The 18586-nt window shown below is 34.4% G+C and overlaps 1 protein-coding gene across 4 annotated transcripts in view; it reads right to left on the bottom strand.

Annotated features, from left to right (window-relative positions):
• The window catches only part of LOC111054732 (GATOR complex protein Iml1), a 51832-nt gene that overhangs the window by 30310 nt on the left and 2936 nt on the right, over window positions 1–18586 (bottom strand). For 3 of the 4 annotated variants that reach the window (XM_022341828.2, XM_022341831.2, XM_022341830.2), the window contains exons 5-14: window positions 16287–16474; window positions 14497–14693; window positions 13306–13370; window positions 12157–12399; window positions 8653–8873; window positions 7177–7380; window positions 5782–5952; window positions 3831–3968; window positions 3045–3083; window positions 686–903 (exon numbers count right to left, since the gene is read on the bottom strand). In XM_022341828.2, coding sequence (XP_022197520.2) covers window positions 686–903; window positions 3045–3083; window positions 3831–3968; window positions 5782–5952; window positions 7177–7380; window positions 8653–8873; window positions 12157–12399; window positions 13306–13370; window positions 14497–14693; window positions 16287–16474 — 1684 coding nt within the window. The remainder of the gene's footprint in view (window positions 1–685; window positions 904–3044; window positions 3084–3830; window positions 3969–5781; window positions 5953–7176; window positions 7381–8652; window positions 8874–12156; window positions 12400–13305; window positions 13371–14496; window positions 14694–16286; window positions 16475–18586) is intronic. The other variant, XM_022341829.2, reaches the window with a different exon arrangement.

Consider the following 18586-nt stretch of genomic DNA (forward strand, 5'->3'; position numbering starts at 1 on the left):
AAAGTTGTAACAACAATGGCCGGCTCATAACTACATGTTCGCGTTCAAAATTTGAATAGTTGATGGGAAATATTTGTTTGGCAGGTATTTTGAATAACATGAAATATTAAAAAAATATTCATAAATGTTTATAGTATACTAATATGAAGTATGTAATTGGTAATTTTAGCATACATAATTATATTTCATAAGTTAATCAAATTTCTGGTTGAGGTATTTAATTTAGTTGGCTCAACGACTACTCTATTATGCTTCCTCATCTGAGCTTAGACCTTGTAACCTATTTCCAATGTAAGTTTTTAAAATAGAGATGCTTCCCATGTTATTTAAATGGAGTTACTTTTCCTCCCTAGGGAGTTTTTCCGTTTTTTCGTCCCGAGAGCGAAAAAGTGACACTTTAGTATTATGTTCCAGGGAGTAAAGTAAGTACTTTAGACAGTAGGTGGAGGAAAAATGTATTTATAAATAGGAAACACAAGAACTGATCCTATTCTCCGCTCACTTATAATAGATTGGATTCTGAATTTCACAGCAAAGAGTTCTGGATTTATCTCTAAGGTTCAAAAAGTATATTTTATCAAGAAGTGGAGCACATCTTTAAAAAAGTCAGAAATAAAATAAAGACATTGAAAGTAACCAAAGATAGAACGTCGTTTTCAATGAAAAGTCATAGATACCAACTAACCTGCGCCAATCTCTGATTGACGAGCTCTTGCAACACTTCTTGGGTGGACAGTGGTTTCTTGTAGACGGCCCTCTGCTGTGCGAATTCGGCATTTGTGGCGTCAGGCAGCAGATTGTAGTCAGAGACAAGGTAGTCGGTTCTCAGACACACTTCATCCGGGAAGTAATCGGTCGTGATTGGCAGACAAGCCGGTATTGTAAGAGACTTCCAGTCGACACCTAAATAATCAAACAAATCACAACAATACAAATGAATACTGGTTAATTGGAATACACTCTTATAATACATTCACTCACTTGAAAATGGCATTAATATGTTGTGAATGAAAGTTTTAAAAAAGGGAACTTGAATTTTCAATTTCCAGGTAATAAGAGTAGTCCTCACCAAAAAGTTAATACTCATATAATAGTATACTGCTTGATAAAACACTCAACACAGAAATCATCACTCTTTTAAAATGCCATTATTATCCTTTTCCTTGTCCATTTGTCAAAATTAAGAAATCAACATTTCTTTTCATTTAAACCACATAAAATAAGTTTACGTTTTATGATTTTATGCTTTCAAATAAATCAATAAATTGAAATATTATAGGAAAGTGGCATGAATCAGTTGTGATTTTCTCAAAATTGTATGATTTCATATAGAACTATTATAATTATTATTGTTGATAGAAATATTTCAGTTTAATTGATGTCAAATTTATACTACGATATTATATTTTACTGTTATGTTCATCCACTCTCTGTTGAACTCTATACTTTCGGTAGTTATGGTAGTTTTACAATAATTAGGTTATAATTCAGTCAAGAATATGACTTAATGGCTGCCTTCCAGTTTGATTCAATTGAAAATTCTGAGTTCTAACCATTAATTCAGAATTAATAGATTAATACTCAATTATTTTCAAAAATCTAGAAGCAATCACTATACCGTAATAACTAAGAAAGTATCTTTCTAAAAAGCCACTAAAACTCACTGAGAAGCTGAAAAAGCTACCAACTAATTCACCAAAAAAATACAAAATGAGAGAGAACATTGTGTCTAAAAATTATAATAGGAGTAAGCAAACACCGACATATATTTCAGGGTAGACTGATGGTAATATCAATATCAGGGTAGACTCAGTGACAATACCAATGTTTATTACAGATAATGAAGAGCGAAGAAAGCTCAAAGGCGTGATAAAAATAATATTCTCTTAGAAAGACTTGGAGAATAATATATGATTGTGGAGAAAAAATATTACATTTTGAGAAGACTACTGGCCGCAACCATTCATGTCTTCAAAAAAAAAAAAATAAATAAAGGCTTCTAGTAATTCTATAGAAAAAAACAATCAAGTAGGCCTACAGAAATAAACTGAAGACTATACATTTACCAAAAGGATTCATGCAAAAGAAAGACAGAGTAATACCTAATAATTACAAGTAGGTTTGCATCTATTTTTACAGAAATTGAATATTCATAATCTAACCGTCTGAAAAAGAAAATGGTACAAAAAATATAATATCTAATCTATAATAAAATAGAAAATTACAATCTGCAATGAGTGAGGATATTAGATTGAAGTAATGCTCAACAAGCGGTTTCCAATCTGGGGTAATAGGTGCAGAATGAGGTTTGGATTTTTTTTTGTGAGGTAAGAATCGCAGACTACCCAAGCGACTCCGCTGCCGCCAGGTGCCTTGTTGAAAGTTTTCCACCACAGATAAAATATGAGTGAGGATATACGTTCAAAGAACAAAACTAGGAATTGGAATGATTGATCTTCTATTTCTATTTTTGTAATTCAATTTATCTGTTTTCTCTCAAACTTTAAATCTGATCTGATAATCGCGTCTCTCAGAGAATAATCTTAGATTTAAATTATCTCCATAATGATTTTTGTGAATAATCCAAGATAAATTGGATAAGTTCATCAATTATTATAGCCTGAGAATTGAAATTGATAAACAGTATTCTTGTAAGCTAGCATGTTTAAAAACTAGTGCTGGAGGTGCCATTTCAGTGAGTGCCACTCCCGAGATCCCCTTTTCAGAACATTTCCCATCGTCCAGAGTCCCAACATCTACCCAAACCCAAACACACAAATTCAAAACAATATTTGTACCATACAAATTTAAGTAGAGAAAATAGGAAACTTTCAAAGGCAATTCAAAAATTAAAAAAAAAACTTGACAAGAATAAAGAACTATATACACAGTGCACACAATAGTACAAGAAAATTACATGCAATATGTACTGTTTCCAATTGTGGCAGTGGAAAAGCTAAATTGTGACAGAAATGAAGAAACCCCTCTATTCTAGAAGAAAAAATGCGCGTAAATTGTATTGTATTGTTTGTTTGTTACCGAACCTATGATAACTTTGGTGCCATCACATAGAAGTCGACCATCCAGACATGGAAAAACAAAACACTATTGTAAACAGACTGATTTCACATCAAACAAACAATAATTTATAACCTGAAACTTGATTCCATTAATTACTTTAAGCTGTCAGGAACTAATGGGATAGTTCTCAATTGAAACAGCTTTTTGAAGATAAGAATTGAATGATACACAAAACAACTCGCAGTGTTGAAACTCCATACTAAAATAAATAACAATATAATTCTATGTAAAGAGCTGAAAACGATACAATACATAACAGACGTGATTGACAACATTAATATATTCTTACTCAATAATGAAAAAATATATTTAATAATTAAAATATATGAGAAATAAAATAGATCTGAAAATGAAAATGTGAAATATTATTTATAAAACATAGAGTAAACAATTCATAGAACAGTAGGCACACTATGTATTAATAGAATATTCATTATATTGTATCAATGTAATAAGATAATGTATTCAGATGATTTATACCACAAGATTCCTTGTGGACAAGCCTAATGTAAAGTGTTAAAAAGTCAAAGTGAAAAACATCAATATTGAATGACTGCACATGAACTTAGAACCCTTGTATCTGTTTCTTATCAAATTGTAATGAGGAATATTATTTTATGACCAGTAGCAAGTAGCCTACTGTTTAGAGCGAAACCTTGTCGAGTGGGTCATAGATAGGTGTAGGTATAATTTGAAATTGTGTAAAAATGAATAATAATTTTAAAAGAGGAATAAAGTTGAAAACTCACCAGTGGTAAGTGCAGGAGTCCACTCCTGTTCACCTGTAGCTCCCCACAGCAGCGTCATTGGACTCTTCTTCAGCGAATGGCCTGACGATGTCTGACCAGTTATAGTCAGTATACTAGGCCGGGCTCTCATTCTCGCATCTGAAACAAAATTGCTCTTACTCAGGTCAAACAAATAGTCAGTTTATATTTTTTCCTACAGTTACGTTGAAAAGTGGCCATTGCTGCACTGATTACAGAACGCAAAGAATCACTTTTCCGCTCTAGTGCGGGAAAAATTTTTCTGCACTCCAGATTTGCAACATGGCAACGCAAAATACTTAGTAGGTTATATGGAGCAACAGTGCAGCAAAATCAAAATGAAGTTGGTAACAGTGACTGCTGTGGCTGCTATAGTGAGCAGAGGTGCAACGAAGCACAACGCGCTAATTATTATTCATTATATATTATAACCAACGACAACGAGGACTTTAGGATTTTAGGATTAAGGTTTTTATCAATAATAAAATTACACAGAAAAACATTTGATAGATTTCAGGCAATTTTACCCATAATTACCCACTTTTCATATTCAATGGTAACTGTAGGAAAAACTTAATGTGAAATACGAGCGCAAAGTTCCTCTGCTGCACTCAAGAAACCATTCCGCCCTCGCCTACGGCTCGGGCGTAAACGTTTCTTTCGGTGCAGCAAACTGTCACTTTGCGCACTAGTTGCACAAATAACTAATTCAATCATTCAATATAACACAACTTCCGGAAAAGTACCAAAGCCCAAGTACCACAAAAGTAAAAGTAAAACGGAAAAGTACCACAGCCCAAAACGGGGTTCCAATTCTAATTTATACGATAGTCCACATGTGGCTAGATTATGTGCCATTTCCACATTTTTGAATTACACACTGCATTTTAATATTCGTTAGTCAGGAAACATACTCATAGGCACTGAAGATTGCGAGTAGAAATTAAAGTGGCACATTGACACTATTACAAAATTGTCTTAAATTATTGAAAGTGGAATACAACTCATCTTTTGGAAATGTAACTGTGTGTAAACTTTTGGGGAAGAGCATTTTTGGGCACACCCTGTTGCTCTCTCCCAGTTATAACTACATGATTTGATATTGTATTGATTGACAGGTCCATGTGAGTACAGTTTCAATTATTTTGTGAAATAGTTTAAACATACATATAATCTTCTTTAAATTAGCACATTTATTAAAGTTTTATAAATCTGATTTTTTTGTGAAACAATAAAATTCAATTCAATTGATACTATTGATATTAAAATATTGTAGTTATTCCCTTTCAAAACTGATATTAAAATAGTGTAGTTATTACCTTATAAAACGGATATTGATGATGTAGAGATGCTCCCTCATCCCTCTACATTTGCTTGTATCTTAGTTAATTAGTAATTTAAATGTCGCGAATTTTTAACTTTTTCACGCTTTGATATCAATCCCATACTGTTTGGCACTCATTCTCATTTCTATTATTCCTCGCCTCAACATCCAAGCACAAGTCATGAACTTGGCTATCATTGGCAAAAATTAAATGAATAAATCAAATGAAAAACGATCTCTCAAATTCGTCAGGTTTATAAAACTAATATTAGTATTTTAGAACCTACCATACTGACATTAATAATGAAGAGTTTAAAAAAAACTGAGACTTACATGAAAAATCATTTCTTTATATTTTATTTATTCATTCATTCATTTACTTATCTATTTATTTATTTTAAGTACTTTTATTGATTCAAGAAGACAACCGGTTACCCCTTATGTGTTTCTTTTACAAATACATGACAGTATTATATTAATGTTTTATTATTTTATTTAATCATTCAGAATTACACAATTTTCAGAAGAGTACCACAGGCTTACGCCCAAAACGGTTCCAATTCTAATTTATACAACAGTCAAAATTTTGGTTGGATTAAAAAAACATACGATCCTGAAAGACGACCTGGGACACGGACCGCACCATGCGACAGTGGTTGTTGTGGTGGGGTGGCGGGGGAGAAGTGGAGGGGGTCTTGGTGGGCGGCGCATGCGCAGAGTCACCGTCACTCATTGGCAGCGCCTGGTAATGGTGCTGCTGGATCAGAACACCGGTAGGTCCTACAAAACAATACAGTCATTCTTATCAAAAACATCCAACGAAGAATTATTAGGCAATTTCACTTGATTTACTCAGGTAGTAGTAAAAGTAATAGTTTTATCTACGCTAAGTAGGCCTACCCAAGGTATCTAGAATAGTAATGAATAACTGCAGAATCAATAAATGTTACACATGCTTTATCCCCTAAAACTTTAACTAAATTCTACAAATAGCAATTAAAACATGAATCAAAAATAAAGTTGAAATATTATAGGCCTGAAGCTGCAGAAAGACAAAATTAAAAATGGCGAATAGAATGTATTCTAGATACCTTGGGCCTACCTATTAATAAAATAAACATAAATTTCTTGGTATAGGCTGGCCAAATAAATTTGGAACACAACTTGTCATGACTATGGTGAGGTCCATGTTATAATGGCAGTATTTGATCAACATTGGTGTTGCCATCCTTGTCTATCATTCGGCAAAGCTTATCCTTTTCTAAATCAGCAACGTTGCCAGATAGTTTTTCAACAATGTATAAATATAAGTGATTAATAAAATATTGAATCTCAATTATAAAAATTCATCATTTTATAATTCAAATATATATTTTCTTCAAAAATACAATTAATATCACATGAGATATACCGGTACCAGCTCACTCTATAGGAGGCAGTGGCAAGGTAAAGAATCGGCAATGCTGTATTTCTACATCTTTCTACACTGCCATTATAACGTGGACCTCACTAACAACAGTTATGACGCGTAATAGCGACACAACACACAGCTATTGGCTAGCAATGTATAAATGTCGATTTTAAAAGTACAAAGTAGACACAACGCATTTATAATGATATTATTGTTATCAAAGTCAGAACACAACAGGAGAAGGACTACAGCTTATTCATCTATTATTCTTGAGAATTGGAAAAGATTTGGCCAAATGCTCAATTGCAATTTGTATCCCGCATTGTATTTATTGTCAATGAATAGAAAATGAATGGAAGTATTTTCACACTACTTTAAAATGCCTTAAGGTTCGAAACATGTTGTGTAAAAATAAATGTTAGGAGGGTACCATACTTTGATTGTTAATGTTAATGTTCATGAAAGTACTGTTTGTAGCCCTAAACAAGAAAGTGAACGTTGAGATTCAAAGTATCTATGTGTGAACGAATATTGATGTACTTATGGATGGATGATTAAAAATGGTTGGCTATAAGGTATAATTGTAAGGTTACCTTTGGGAAAGATATGAGTCCATCGACGCCGGTTGGAGGTGAGCTTGATGGTGATGTGGGAGGGGTCGAAGGGGTTGATGAGGGCACGGCCTGGCTTGGGGGGTGCCGGGTGCTGCTGAGGGGGAGACAGCTGGTTGGCTCCCATCGACCCTATGCTGCCAGGCACTGTACGCGACAGCAGCTGAAGGTCCACGTCTCCTTTCACTGTAATACATCACCGTAAGTACTGTTATTATCAAAGTTCCAAATTCGTTATAAAAAGTTCTATTCATATTTGATTGATTCCGTCTTATCTTATGGTCAAATATCCTATTATATTAAGCGAGCTATTTCTGTATATATTTTTATATTTGGTTATTTATGTCCAACGGATCTCGAAAACGGATCTAACGATTTTCACGAAATTTGGAACATAGCAGGTTTATGATATAAAAATTCGATTGCACTAGTTCTGATCCCTTTAAAAAACTCGCTGAACGACATTAAAAGGATAATTCATCCTTGGAAAAAGAGCTGAAACTTTCGTCGTCTGTGGATAGTAAAAAAGTGTGTGAGACTCGTTCTGTGGAAAATCAAAATATCTCATCCCCGAAATTCATAAGCTGACGTATAGCCAGCTGTGAAATATAAACACGATCATTTAAAGAATTGTGTTCTGTTTATCAATAAATAAAAATAACGAGCAAAGCTCGGTGCCCCGATATTAATAGGTTAATCAAATAATAATAAATTACATAGTACCCTTTATTTGGTTTCTTCTAGACACGAATAGTTTCCGTCAATCACGCCATCATAAAGTGTTAAAAACTCGATTTTGTGTCTAAAAGAAAACAAAAAGGGTTTTAGCAATTCTATGTTATTAAACTTTCACGTAAAACTATTGAAATGAATTAATCAAATAATGTGAAACACAATAAATGTCAAGAAGTACTTTTTTCATTTCAACAAGTCACATCTAGTTTCAACACATTAGAGCCATTTTCAAGGGTACACTTTTAATAGTAATTGTAGATAATAGGGAAGGGTACTTGATAACTTCTATTGTTTCAATAATATTTTAGTAGCTCTTTAGAGAAAAGTGAGCATTCAAATAATTTGATAGTTAATTGACTCAAAATATTTAGGTGGATGATTTTTATTATAAATTGCAGTTGACCGACTGCTGGAATATTATTACTGTATAATAATTATTTCAAATATCCAATGAAAGCTATATAAATGGAACTAAGGAGTTCTGCTACAGAAAATATTGACAGAAGAACTAAGTAGCAGAATTAAATTTGAAGAATGAGACTGTGCAAAAATTGTGCCCAGAAAATTGTTGGTTAACAGTGATTTCTAATAACATCTTCCATCTATATTATGATTGTATAATATTAGGTACACTGCATTTGTGACTTTTTAACGAGCTTATACATTGTGAAATATCAGGAAAAATGAAGAATTTGAATTTGATTGATTGGCTGAATGGCTTACATTCGGGCGGTGTCTTGGTCCTGGGGATGGAGATGGCAGTGGCAGTGGCACTAAGGACAACAGGCGAGGAGCCAGGGCTGTCGGTGGCAGTGGTGGAGGAGAGCGAGTGGTGGATGTCAGGGTCGGACAGCTTGCGCCTTATCACCTGCTGGCGACTGGTCACACAGTCAAGTGCCGAGGACACTGACGACTTCTTGGACAGCTTCGAGAAGCGACTCGTGCTGTAATAACAATAGCATTCGTTATTTATGAAAGTTTTGTTTACAAGTATGATGCCTACATTAACTTACTTATTGACTTATTATAATATTGACAATTATTGTGACTTATAGTGAAGTAATAGTTCTAAATGTGTTGTATTTATTCTGTTCTGTGTCTATTTTTTGCTTTTTTCATCAATTATTAATTGACGTTGTAATGATGCATTTGATGTTCTTTTCTGCTACTGCAATAAAACATTTATTATTATTATTATAATTATTATTACATTCCATAATACAAAAATCTTATACATGATCAGGAAAAGAGCAACAGGCCCAGACCAAAACTGTTACCTTTCCGAATCTTGATAGAGGTTGTAACGAATCAAATTTTGATAAACAAGCAAAATCGCTAATTGAAAGAATTTTATAGGTCTTGAGCAAACAGCTGCTCTATTATCGCCGAGTGCGATAGCAACAAATGAAAGATTAGATAATAACGGCTATCATGGCTAAAATTAGAACAGCCAAATAGAAAAGAATTTTCATTTTGCTATTTATTATATTATATAAAGTATTGGAATTTTGAGGTTAGGCTATAATACCTACTGGTCGGCAACCTAATAATCGATCAAGCCGTATAATTTGAAATCTAGCCAGACACATTGGCAAATTTTGTTGTAAACAAATAGTATTCAACTAGAGGATTTGGTAAGCACATGGCAACTTATTGTAGAGGGAAAAACAACTTATAAAATTCAAAAATATTTATTATCTGTAATGAGCATGAACAAAATACATAAAATAAATAAAAATATTAAGGAAGTGGGATATTCAGTAGGCGCATGGATACATTTTTTGAATTTTGCATGAACCAATCAAATTGCAGTAGTTAATGGGCGGCAATAACGAGCCGATTCAAATTTATCTATAGATATTTATATAAATGATAAGATTTTATAAGTTATCACTACTCAGTTTATGTATCGGATGTGGTCCGAGTAATTATAAAATATAATACCTAAGATATAGGTAATAACTTAGTAGATTGGCATGGACTATTTGATCTTTTTAATGGCGTAGTAACTGAATATTTAAATATATGCAAATTTGTAAGTCGGAAGTAGGATTGTAGAAAATAGGGGTGGAACAGAGCCCACTTGCCTGCCAGACGCTGCCATGGAACGCCACTAAATTTTATAGAGCACAAGTCCCTTTTTTTTATTAAATTGTACTTTTGAAAGATTTAAAGTTAACTTCATAAATTAATTTTGTATAAGACTTAGTGATGCTGTATTAAAGCGTAAGTCATTTAAATATTTATTTATTCCCTTGGAGAAGACGACTTCAACCACCAGAAAATCCAGGACGATAGGAAATTCGGATTGCCACCATCATCTTGGGAATTTTCAGCATGTGAGTGAAAATTATCGAAATATATGAATTTAGGGCGCCCTCAGTGCTTCGAGTGAAATAAAAAATATAAAAAGCTAGCTCGTCGAAAGGTTATAAATATCGAATTAATATAAAACTTGTGCAAGTCTTAAAAAGGTACAAAAAAGCATATTTTATTGGATAAGAATTGTATCAAATTTATATGTCTAAAGATGCACAGATTAAAGGAGTATTTAAATTTAATATTATAATGTACATATGCTCACTCAATCATTAATTTTATTAGCAAATTATAAAGATATGAATGTAGCTCATGTTCACTGGATAAATTAATTTATCTAATTCCACCAGAGGCCGAACCTTAAGCCCTGAGATATATTCTGAGAAATATACTAAGAGATATACATATTAATATATTTGAGATTTGTGATTTATCAATCGATTATTTTTTATTTTATTGGAAAGAAGATATATATTGAGATTTTTAATCGACAAGCAGCAGCAAGTCGATATCTGAGCTGCATAAAATAAATGCATATGATAAATGATTTAAAAGCACATGGTAACGTTTCATGCTAATAAACTAGTGAGCTAATCTGTGATATTTTCTTTTTTGATATATTTGTTCTTATTTTAACTATTTTTTGCTTGTTGCTCTATATATATTTCTATATTTATTTATTCGTTGATATTTTTCTGTGTAATATACGTATCAAGTTTTTTATGGTTTATCCTTTATTTGTTTCCCTACTTCCATGCATGACCAATCTCATTTTTATTTATCGAGTTACCAGTATTGAAGTATTAAGAAGATTATCATCCGACTATATTCTTCACCGAATAAGTTGGTTTAGACAGCGATATATAGCATTGATAATCAAATCTTTGGAAATAATACGTTCCAGAGCAGTGGAAAAATAAGCAGAGCAGTATAAATTGTCCGAGAGCAGTGGATTGCGGGAGCTCCTGGGCCAGCCTGTAAATTGATTGGTATTTATTTTATCATTGATATAACCGATTTGACTGTTTTGCCTTTCTGGTTTATGCTTTTTTTCATTCTCTCTTCTGAGAATTTCTGGAATCCCTGCCACTGCGGTCTTCAAAAAATATTGTTATTTCTTCTTTATTTATTCTTTTATCAATCAAGGTATTAAGTATACTTATTCCTACATACTCATGCTTTACCGACTGCAGCCAAGCCAGGCAAACCGTTATTGATAAAAATAACGTCATAAGGTATGTCCTAAAAGTAAGTTATGTTGCTTCACGTTGTCTATGGTCTCCAACTTGTGAGGAATGATAAGCAAATTATATTGATAAGAAATGGATGCACCTAGAGTGACATCCTCTTCAAACTGTCAATGGGAAGCATTGAGGTTATTTCAGTATTTGTTAAGTAGAGATGACAGTTTAAAATTGTATCTTACAATACAGTATTAGATGCGTTATTTTTTGTGTTATTGGCCTTTTCGGAATTTGAATTTCGGGGAGTCCGGTCTCACAAGGTGTCAAACTATCAAAAGATAAACTGAAAAGCTCCAATAAAAATAAACTCAAATGCCTCAAAGGCGAAAAAATGAAATTTTATATTCAGGGCGATTTCTGTGTAGGCCTCAGTTTTGTGAGAGCTCGGCCTTTAGGGCGCTTTGAAGCCACGGGACGCCAGTAACAGTATCACACAAAATGGAACTGCTCCAACGAATTAGTTAACAGCGCATGCGCATTTTCTCACTATACAGACATCGCCCTCAATATAAAATGTCATATTTTCGCCTTTGAGGCGCATTTGAGTAATTCAAATATCGAAAAGGCCTCGTCCCTAATTAAATATGCGAATAACTATTACATGTAAAACATGCAATAATAGATTTTATGCTACATCAATAGCACAAATAAATGTGAAATTTACCTTCCATTATGCACCGAGGGCAGAGTGAAGACCTGGGCATCGTAAGCATCGTAGTCAATGGCGGTAGGGGGGTTGAGCGTCGACTCGTCCTCCTCGTTGTGCGCCTTGTTGGAGGGGGCACCATGGGGGGACGGGGGCACCACCACTGCACCCCCGCCACCCACCCGAGACGGTAGTCGGGGCGGCAGCTTGATGCGAGGCACAAAGTTCGAGTACGGCAACTTCTTATTGCTAGAGTAGAAACTGAACACAAATATTACAATTAGAATATCTTTGAATTGAAAACTACATTTCCAAAACTGAAAAACTAAAAACCTACAAAACTACAAAAAATACAATTAGAATGTTTGTAATTGAAAGGTTACAATGGAGGATAGCCACAACACAAAAGGTGGATGATCATTTAAAAGAAGTGATGATATTAAATTGTAATTGACAATTACATAGGACTATTCCCTTTTACTTTACAGGGCTACTGCAATTATTGAAATAAAATAAAAATTCTCAAGTTTCCATTTTATATTTTATAAGTTTCGACTGATTATAGCCATTCTCAAGCGCTAATCACTTGTTGTGAATTAATATAAAAAGGATACTTGACTATTTTTATTCGTTAATTACATTATAATATACATTAGAATGTATAATGTACATTACTAACAAATTTGAGCCAAGTAACCAAGGTTCCTGATTTATGTATCTATTATGTTACCCAGGACGGCAGAATGTATTTACCCACATATATGAGCATAGCAAGCTAAGCCCACCTTGTGTGGGCCTGTCTATCTCTTCTGAGTTGAGAGCCCCGCCATGTGGGGGGCGTTTGACATGGTCGTGTGTCATAGCCACATTCTCAGACTGGATGCATATCCACTAAACTGCCTAAAGTTACCAAAAAACTGACCACACAGAGAGGACTTGCTTCAGTCTAATCATGATATACGCCGCCTAGAGTACAGATAGTCTGAATTATTTAATTTTGGTGAGCCATCCTGGAGAATCATTGATCTATATATCGAATAAATTCTGGTGTACCTAATGTTATAGACAAAACACTTTACTCTTAAAATATTTTGATTTAAATTTCCCGATTTTTTGGATTTTAATTAAATTGTCAAAGTTTAATGTAATAGCATCAGATTTACTCACCTTAAATTAATCCAATGTGGCATACTATAATCATCTGCTATCATTGATTTGTCCTTATTGTGAAACTGAAAAAGGTATCAACAATTGAAAAATGTTTGCTTATCTTATTGATTGAAATTCCTATTCTTGATTATATGCATACATAGAAAATTATGTAATGATTCTAGAGGCAGAACACAGAAGTAACAAGGAAACTTAAACTGGCAGAAGCAAAAAAGCATAAAGTTATATTTCAGTTTGGATTAGTACATCGGTGAACTCAAAGTCATTTTTGCTTTCAACAGAAATTATTTCCTCCGTAATTCATGTGTTGTAAAAAATATAGATACCTTTTATCGATCAATCTTTTCTTTGGTGGTTTTGTCAATTTTCAACATCTCAAACAAACATTTGCAATAATAGCTTGGTCTAGTTTAGACATTGTCCACACTTGTCAACTGGATTAACAAGATTGGTCGTGATTTAAAATCAATAAGAAGTAAAAAAAAGGATTCCCACATATCAATGAACGTGTTAGGTACAGTGAGATTATTACTCCCATACATTCTAATAGAACTGTTCATACTCGCTCAACCGAGCTGACTGAGAATAATCTCATTGGAATTATATTTTCACTGTACCGGTCACTGACAATGATACTGATACGTGGAATTCACGTGGGCTTGAACCCACAAGCTGGGTTCCCATACATGATTTCCATGAGTTCTGATTGGACTGTTCCCACTCAGCACGATCGAGCGAGTATGAATAGTCCCATTAGAGCTTATAGGAATAATATTCTCACTGTGGGAATTTGCCTTTAGATGGGATTTCTTAGGATTCCATCACAATCAGCAATCATCAATACTGTGACTCCCTTATAAATATAGAAGAATATAATGCTTTTATTTGTAATAATAATATACATTATTTGTAATAATGTATTATGTTGTGCGAAATAAATTAATTTTTGAATTGAAAAAATGAATAACAGCCAACAGACTGCCAGAATGATAGTTATTCTTCTTCTTCATTTTAACACAGTAATTGTGAAGGGCATCCAATTATCAGTTCAAGATCTCAGGATTGACTTCTCACACAGAAGTGATCGTTGAAACATGTTTGTCTTTTTATCCAAATAAATTCGAGATATTTTACTATATTTAGCCTATGTGTTTCTATTATCTAAATATTGATTGGAATTGAGCTGACCTTGAGCAAGGGGACCGCATGCAGCGGTTGTTCACCAACGCATACGAGATCGCTGCCGACACCATTGTCGATGATTCGTTGCTTGGTGACGTTGGTGAGCTCACGATCTACCTCGAACACGCCCACACCGGGCGTTATCACTACCGACAGCTGCCCCGTTCGGTCGAAGCTCCTGTCCAAGAAATGCTTCTCGAAAACTAAAATACAAACTATACTACAGCAGAGTCACACCTAGAATGAGAGTCACTTCAATGCGAAGCATTTATGAGGAATACTAATAGTTGAAAGTGAATCTTTTATTACTTAGTTTTATTCTTACTTATTTTCTATCTTTAAGCTACAATTATTTCTCTTTTGTCATTCAGTATTTTTTCATCTTCTTAATAATATTTTTTGTAATAAATAAATACTGTACAAGCTCGCGATCAGACATTAGTCTTGTGAGTTTCAAGTTCTTTTGTAGAATTGATAATTTTATTCTTGTGAATATTATGTGATTGCATATATTAATTTGTAAAAGAATCAGATAAATTTAAATTTAATTTTAATCTCACTACATGTATATCCCGATAAAACCAATATAGGTATTTATAGAAGTTATGATGTTCCTCTTAAATGAGGAAATACTTTTCATGTCTTTTAATATTTGTTATTTGCATTCTCAATTGTGTATTTGTTCATGAATCAAATGAGCAACTATGGGATGTTATCTTTGTGCTCTCATATATATTTCAAAATAATAAATAGATAAAAGTATACTACTGTTAGAGCTGTGCTAGCATTATGCTTTGACTAAAAAAACTCAAGGCGGGAGCGATCAGTCTGAGTCTCTGCCGTGCTATACAGATGTCCAACAAAATATTTGTTTAAACTTATTTTTAAGTTGAATTAAGTTATTTTATACATGTTTTCTTTGCTGAGGGTGACGCCCACATGAGCTTCAAGCTTGTGCGTGGGTGATGATGACGAGATGGTGAATTCCTTGTTATAACATTTATAATGCCCTGGACCTTACTCTTACCTAACACTCAACACTCAACGAGTTTTTGAGAAACGTAGTATTAGGCTTTGATTTGATATTTTAAGAGTAAACGTTATCCACAGAAATCAGGACTACAAATAAAAAACAATACTTTTGGGAAAGATGATTAGTTTGTTATTGAATCATAAAAGATGGCAGTGGGATAACATAAAATATGAGTTATGGGAATTGAAAACACTTCCTGTGTTGTAAATCCATTCTTTTCTACTATTAATTTAAACTTTTAATTGAAAACACTTTTGAAGTGGAAACACTCACTTTTAAGCCGTGACAACGTTTCGACCTGTTGTCGGTCATCTTTAGACTTAGGAATCTGACTCTTGCTCTAAGTTTTATTACTGGTATAGAGTGTGAGTGGAGGAATTGGTGGGGATGATGGGGTGAGGTTGGTGGACAAGCTATTTGGGCGGTATTGAATTGATAGAACCAACAAACAACTAAGCAATTCCCCAACAGTATTCTAAATGACCAAATAAATATCTCATCCCATACGCTTTTTGATAAAATAGTTCACAATTCAACAATACCACCTAACTCGCACAACCACCAACCCCACCAATAAGTGTTTCTACTTCAAAAGTTGTTTTATTCAAAGTTTCAAACTGTTCCATTTATACAAAAATAGTGCAGTTTACAGCATATGTGAAAAACAATTTTTGCCATTGAAAATAAATTTTTTCCCCTTTAAAATCTCAATTAAAATTGAATTGATAGAATTAGTTGGAGATGCAAATTAAATGTCGATTACCATTCAAAGACATGTTTAAAACTTCGAGGAAATTTCCTTGGGCAGCGGTTGAGTTGACTGGTTTAGGGATGACGATGTTGGGTCGGGAATGGTACTCCAGCACAGCATCTTGGTACTCCATGAATAGTTTCCGCAACTGCACCAGAACCGGAAACCAATCGTCATACCTTTCATTCTGCACAGCTACCCTGGATTCAACAATATAAAATACAATATGAGATAAACACAATATGAAATTATTTCATCAATGCGAAGGAATCATTTATATTGTTATAATTCATTCATCCATTCAATCGCATGGTTTTGATGTCAACATCAGACTTAAATAATTTTTTTAGAAAATAAAAATCAGGTCTTGAACCCTCGTCTTCAAAACATAAAATATCCGGTTCTGGCGTAGCTTCGAATAAAATAAAATAAAATTAATATAACAATACAATATTGTTATAATTCAATTACTACTTGCCATTTCTTTCATTTAGTCAATGGAGCTTTTAGGAGCAGCCCATCAGCAACTCTTGAAGTTGCTCTTGGCTTACTGCCATCGAGCATTTTTATAATGGCAGAAGCACGAAAATCAGCCTATCAACTGAAAGTTGCAAGCCAATGGACAGAAGGACTGGCCATTGCACAATCACCAAAGGTGATTCTCACAGCCCTGTGCTTGAAATGACGTCAGATGTCATGAGTACGGAGTTGGTTCTCACTAAACCTTTCTCTGTTGAATTCTGCTCCAGAGAGGAGTGGAAGTCTGAGGGAGGGCCCTATCTCAAAAGAGGCAACCTTGTCTGGTACACGGACGGTTCTCTCATTGAAGGAAAATCTGGCTACAGGGTGTACAGTGATTCACCCAGAAAACAAGTTTGTACAAGTCTGGGACAACACTGTACCATCTTTCTGGGAGAGATTTGGGGCATCATGGTTTGTGCCAACATAGGCATTGTCAGACGCTATTGCGACAATCATATAGTAATCCTGGCAGATTGTCAGGCAGCCCGCAAGGCTCTTGACTCCAATGAAATCAAGTCTAAATTGGTGTGGGAGTGCCAAAAAACACTCAGCAGGCTTGTAACACCTAACTCTGTGCATCTTGATTGGGTACTGGCCATGTAGGAGGTAACGAGCGTGCAGATGAGCTTGGTAAGCGGGGTTCTAGTAAGTCATTCTTTGGTCTAGAGCCAAGCTGTGACTTAAGCAAAACAACTGCCTTCCATACAATAAGTAAATGGTCCAGGGACTTACATCACCAGCAATGGCAAGGTCACCCTGGTCAAGCACTTGGCAAAAGGCTGCTGGCAGGCGCAAGCCCTTGCTTCACCATCTGGCATCTGGCTGGTGAGTCTGGTTAGAGGTCAGGTCAAGCAGTCAATTACAAGCCCTGATAACTGGACACGACTACTTCAGGAAACATCTCCATACAATTGAAGAGCTCTATTCCAAATGGGCCCAAGTCACAAAAGTGTTTTTCTCAGGAAATCGATTTTTTGATAGTCATCACTTAAATGTTGGAAAATGTTTATAATCCAATGTTTAAAGTGTGTATTTTGAATTCCATACAATAATTTTGCATATTTTGAAGTAATTTCTCTGTAATAGGTTAATTTCCTTGCTTTTTTTTCCAAAATGTCACTAAGTCCATGGACTTGGTGACATTTTGGAAAGAAACTTGGACTCGGACCTTCTTCATGTCACTAATATGATAAGTTTCTTCAAGTGCTGTATTTGCTGAGTTGAATATATTTTGCCAATTTTTTTGAATAAATTTTCTTGATCACTTGATGTTCTTGGTAATCCCCAGTGTATGTATTCTTGACTTTCACTGTTCTCTTCCCTTGAAAACGTGCTGATCTGTATGAAAAATGGTGGTTAGGCTTCAATCTGTAGACAGACCGACAGAAAAAGATGCTCTGCGCATGCGCAAAGGACTAAGGTTGGAATGGAAAGGAACAGCAATGGACTTAGATACACTTTGGAAAAAACGTGATATTGTGATATCTATTTTGCAGTGACTAAGGATAGTTTGGAGTAGTTAGTATGCTAGGAATGAAGGTCTATGTATAAGGTTCAATAATCAGCTGATATCTCGATTTCCACAAAAATGGACTTAGGCCCGTTTGGAATCGAGCTCTTCAATTGGACTCAGAAATGGAAGTCGGAATTGTAATCAGTCTGAAGAGACTGCCAAGCATATCTTACTGGATTGCGAAAGACTTGGGGCTAAAAGAAGGGCTCTGTTTGGCTGCAAGCAACCAGGTAAGGAATGGAATGTTAGTATAGGGGAAAAAAAACTCCTGGAACTT

This window comes from Nilaparvata lugens, chromosome 10 (assembly GCF_014356525.2).
Source record: "Nilaparvata lugens isolate BPH chromosome 10, ASM1435652v1, whole genome shotgun sequence".
NCBI lineage: Eukaryota > Metazoa > Arthropoda > Insecta > Hemiptera > Delphacidae > Nilaparvata > Nilaparvata lugens.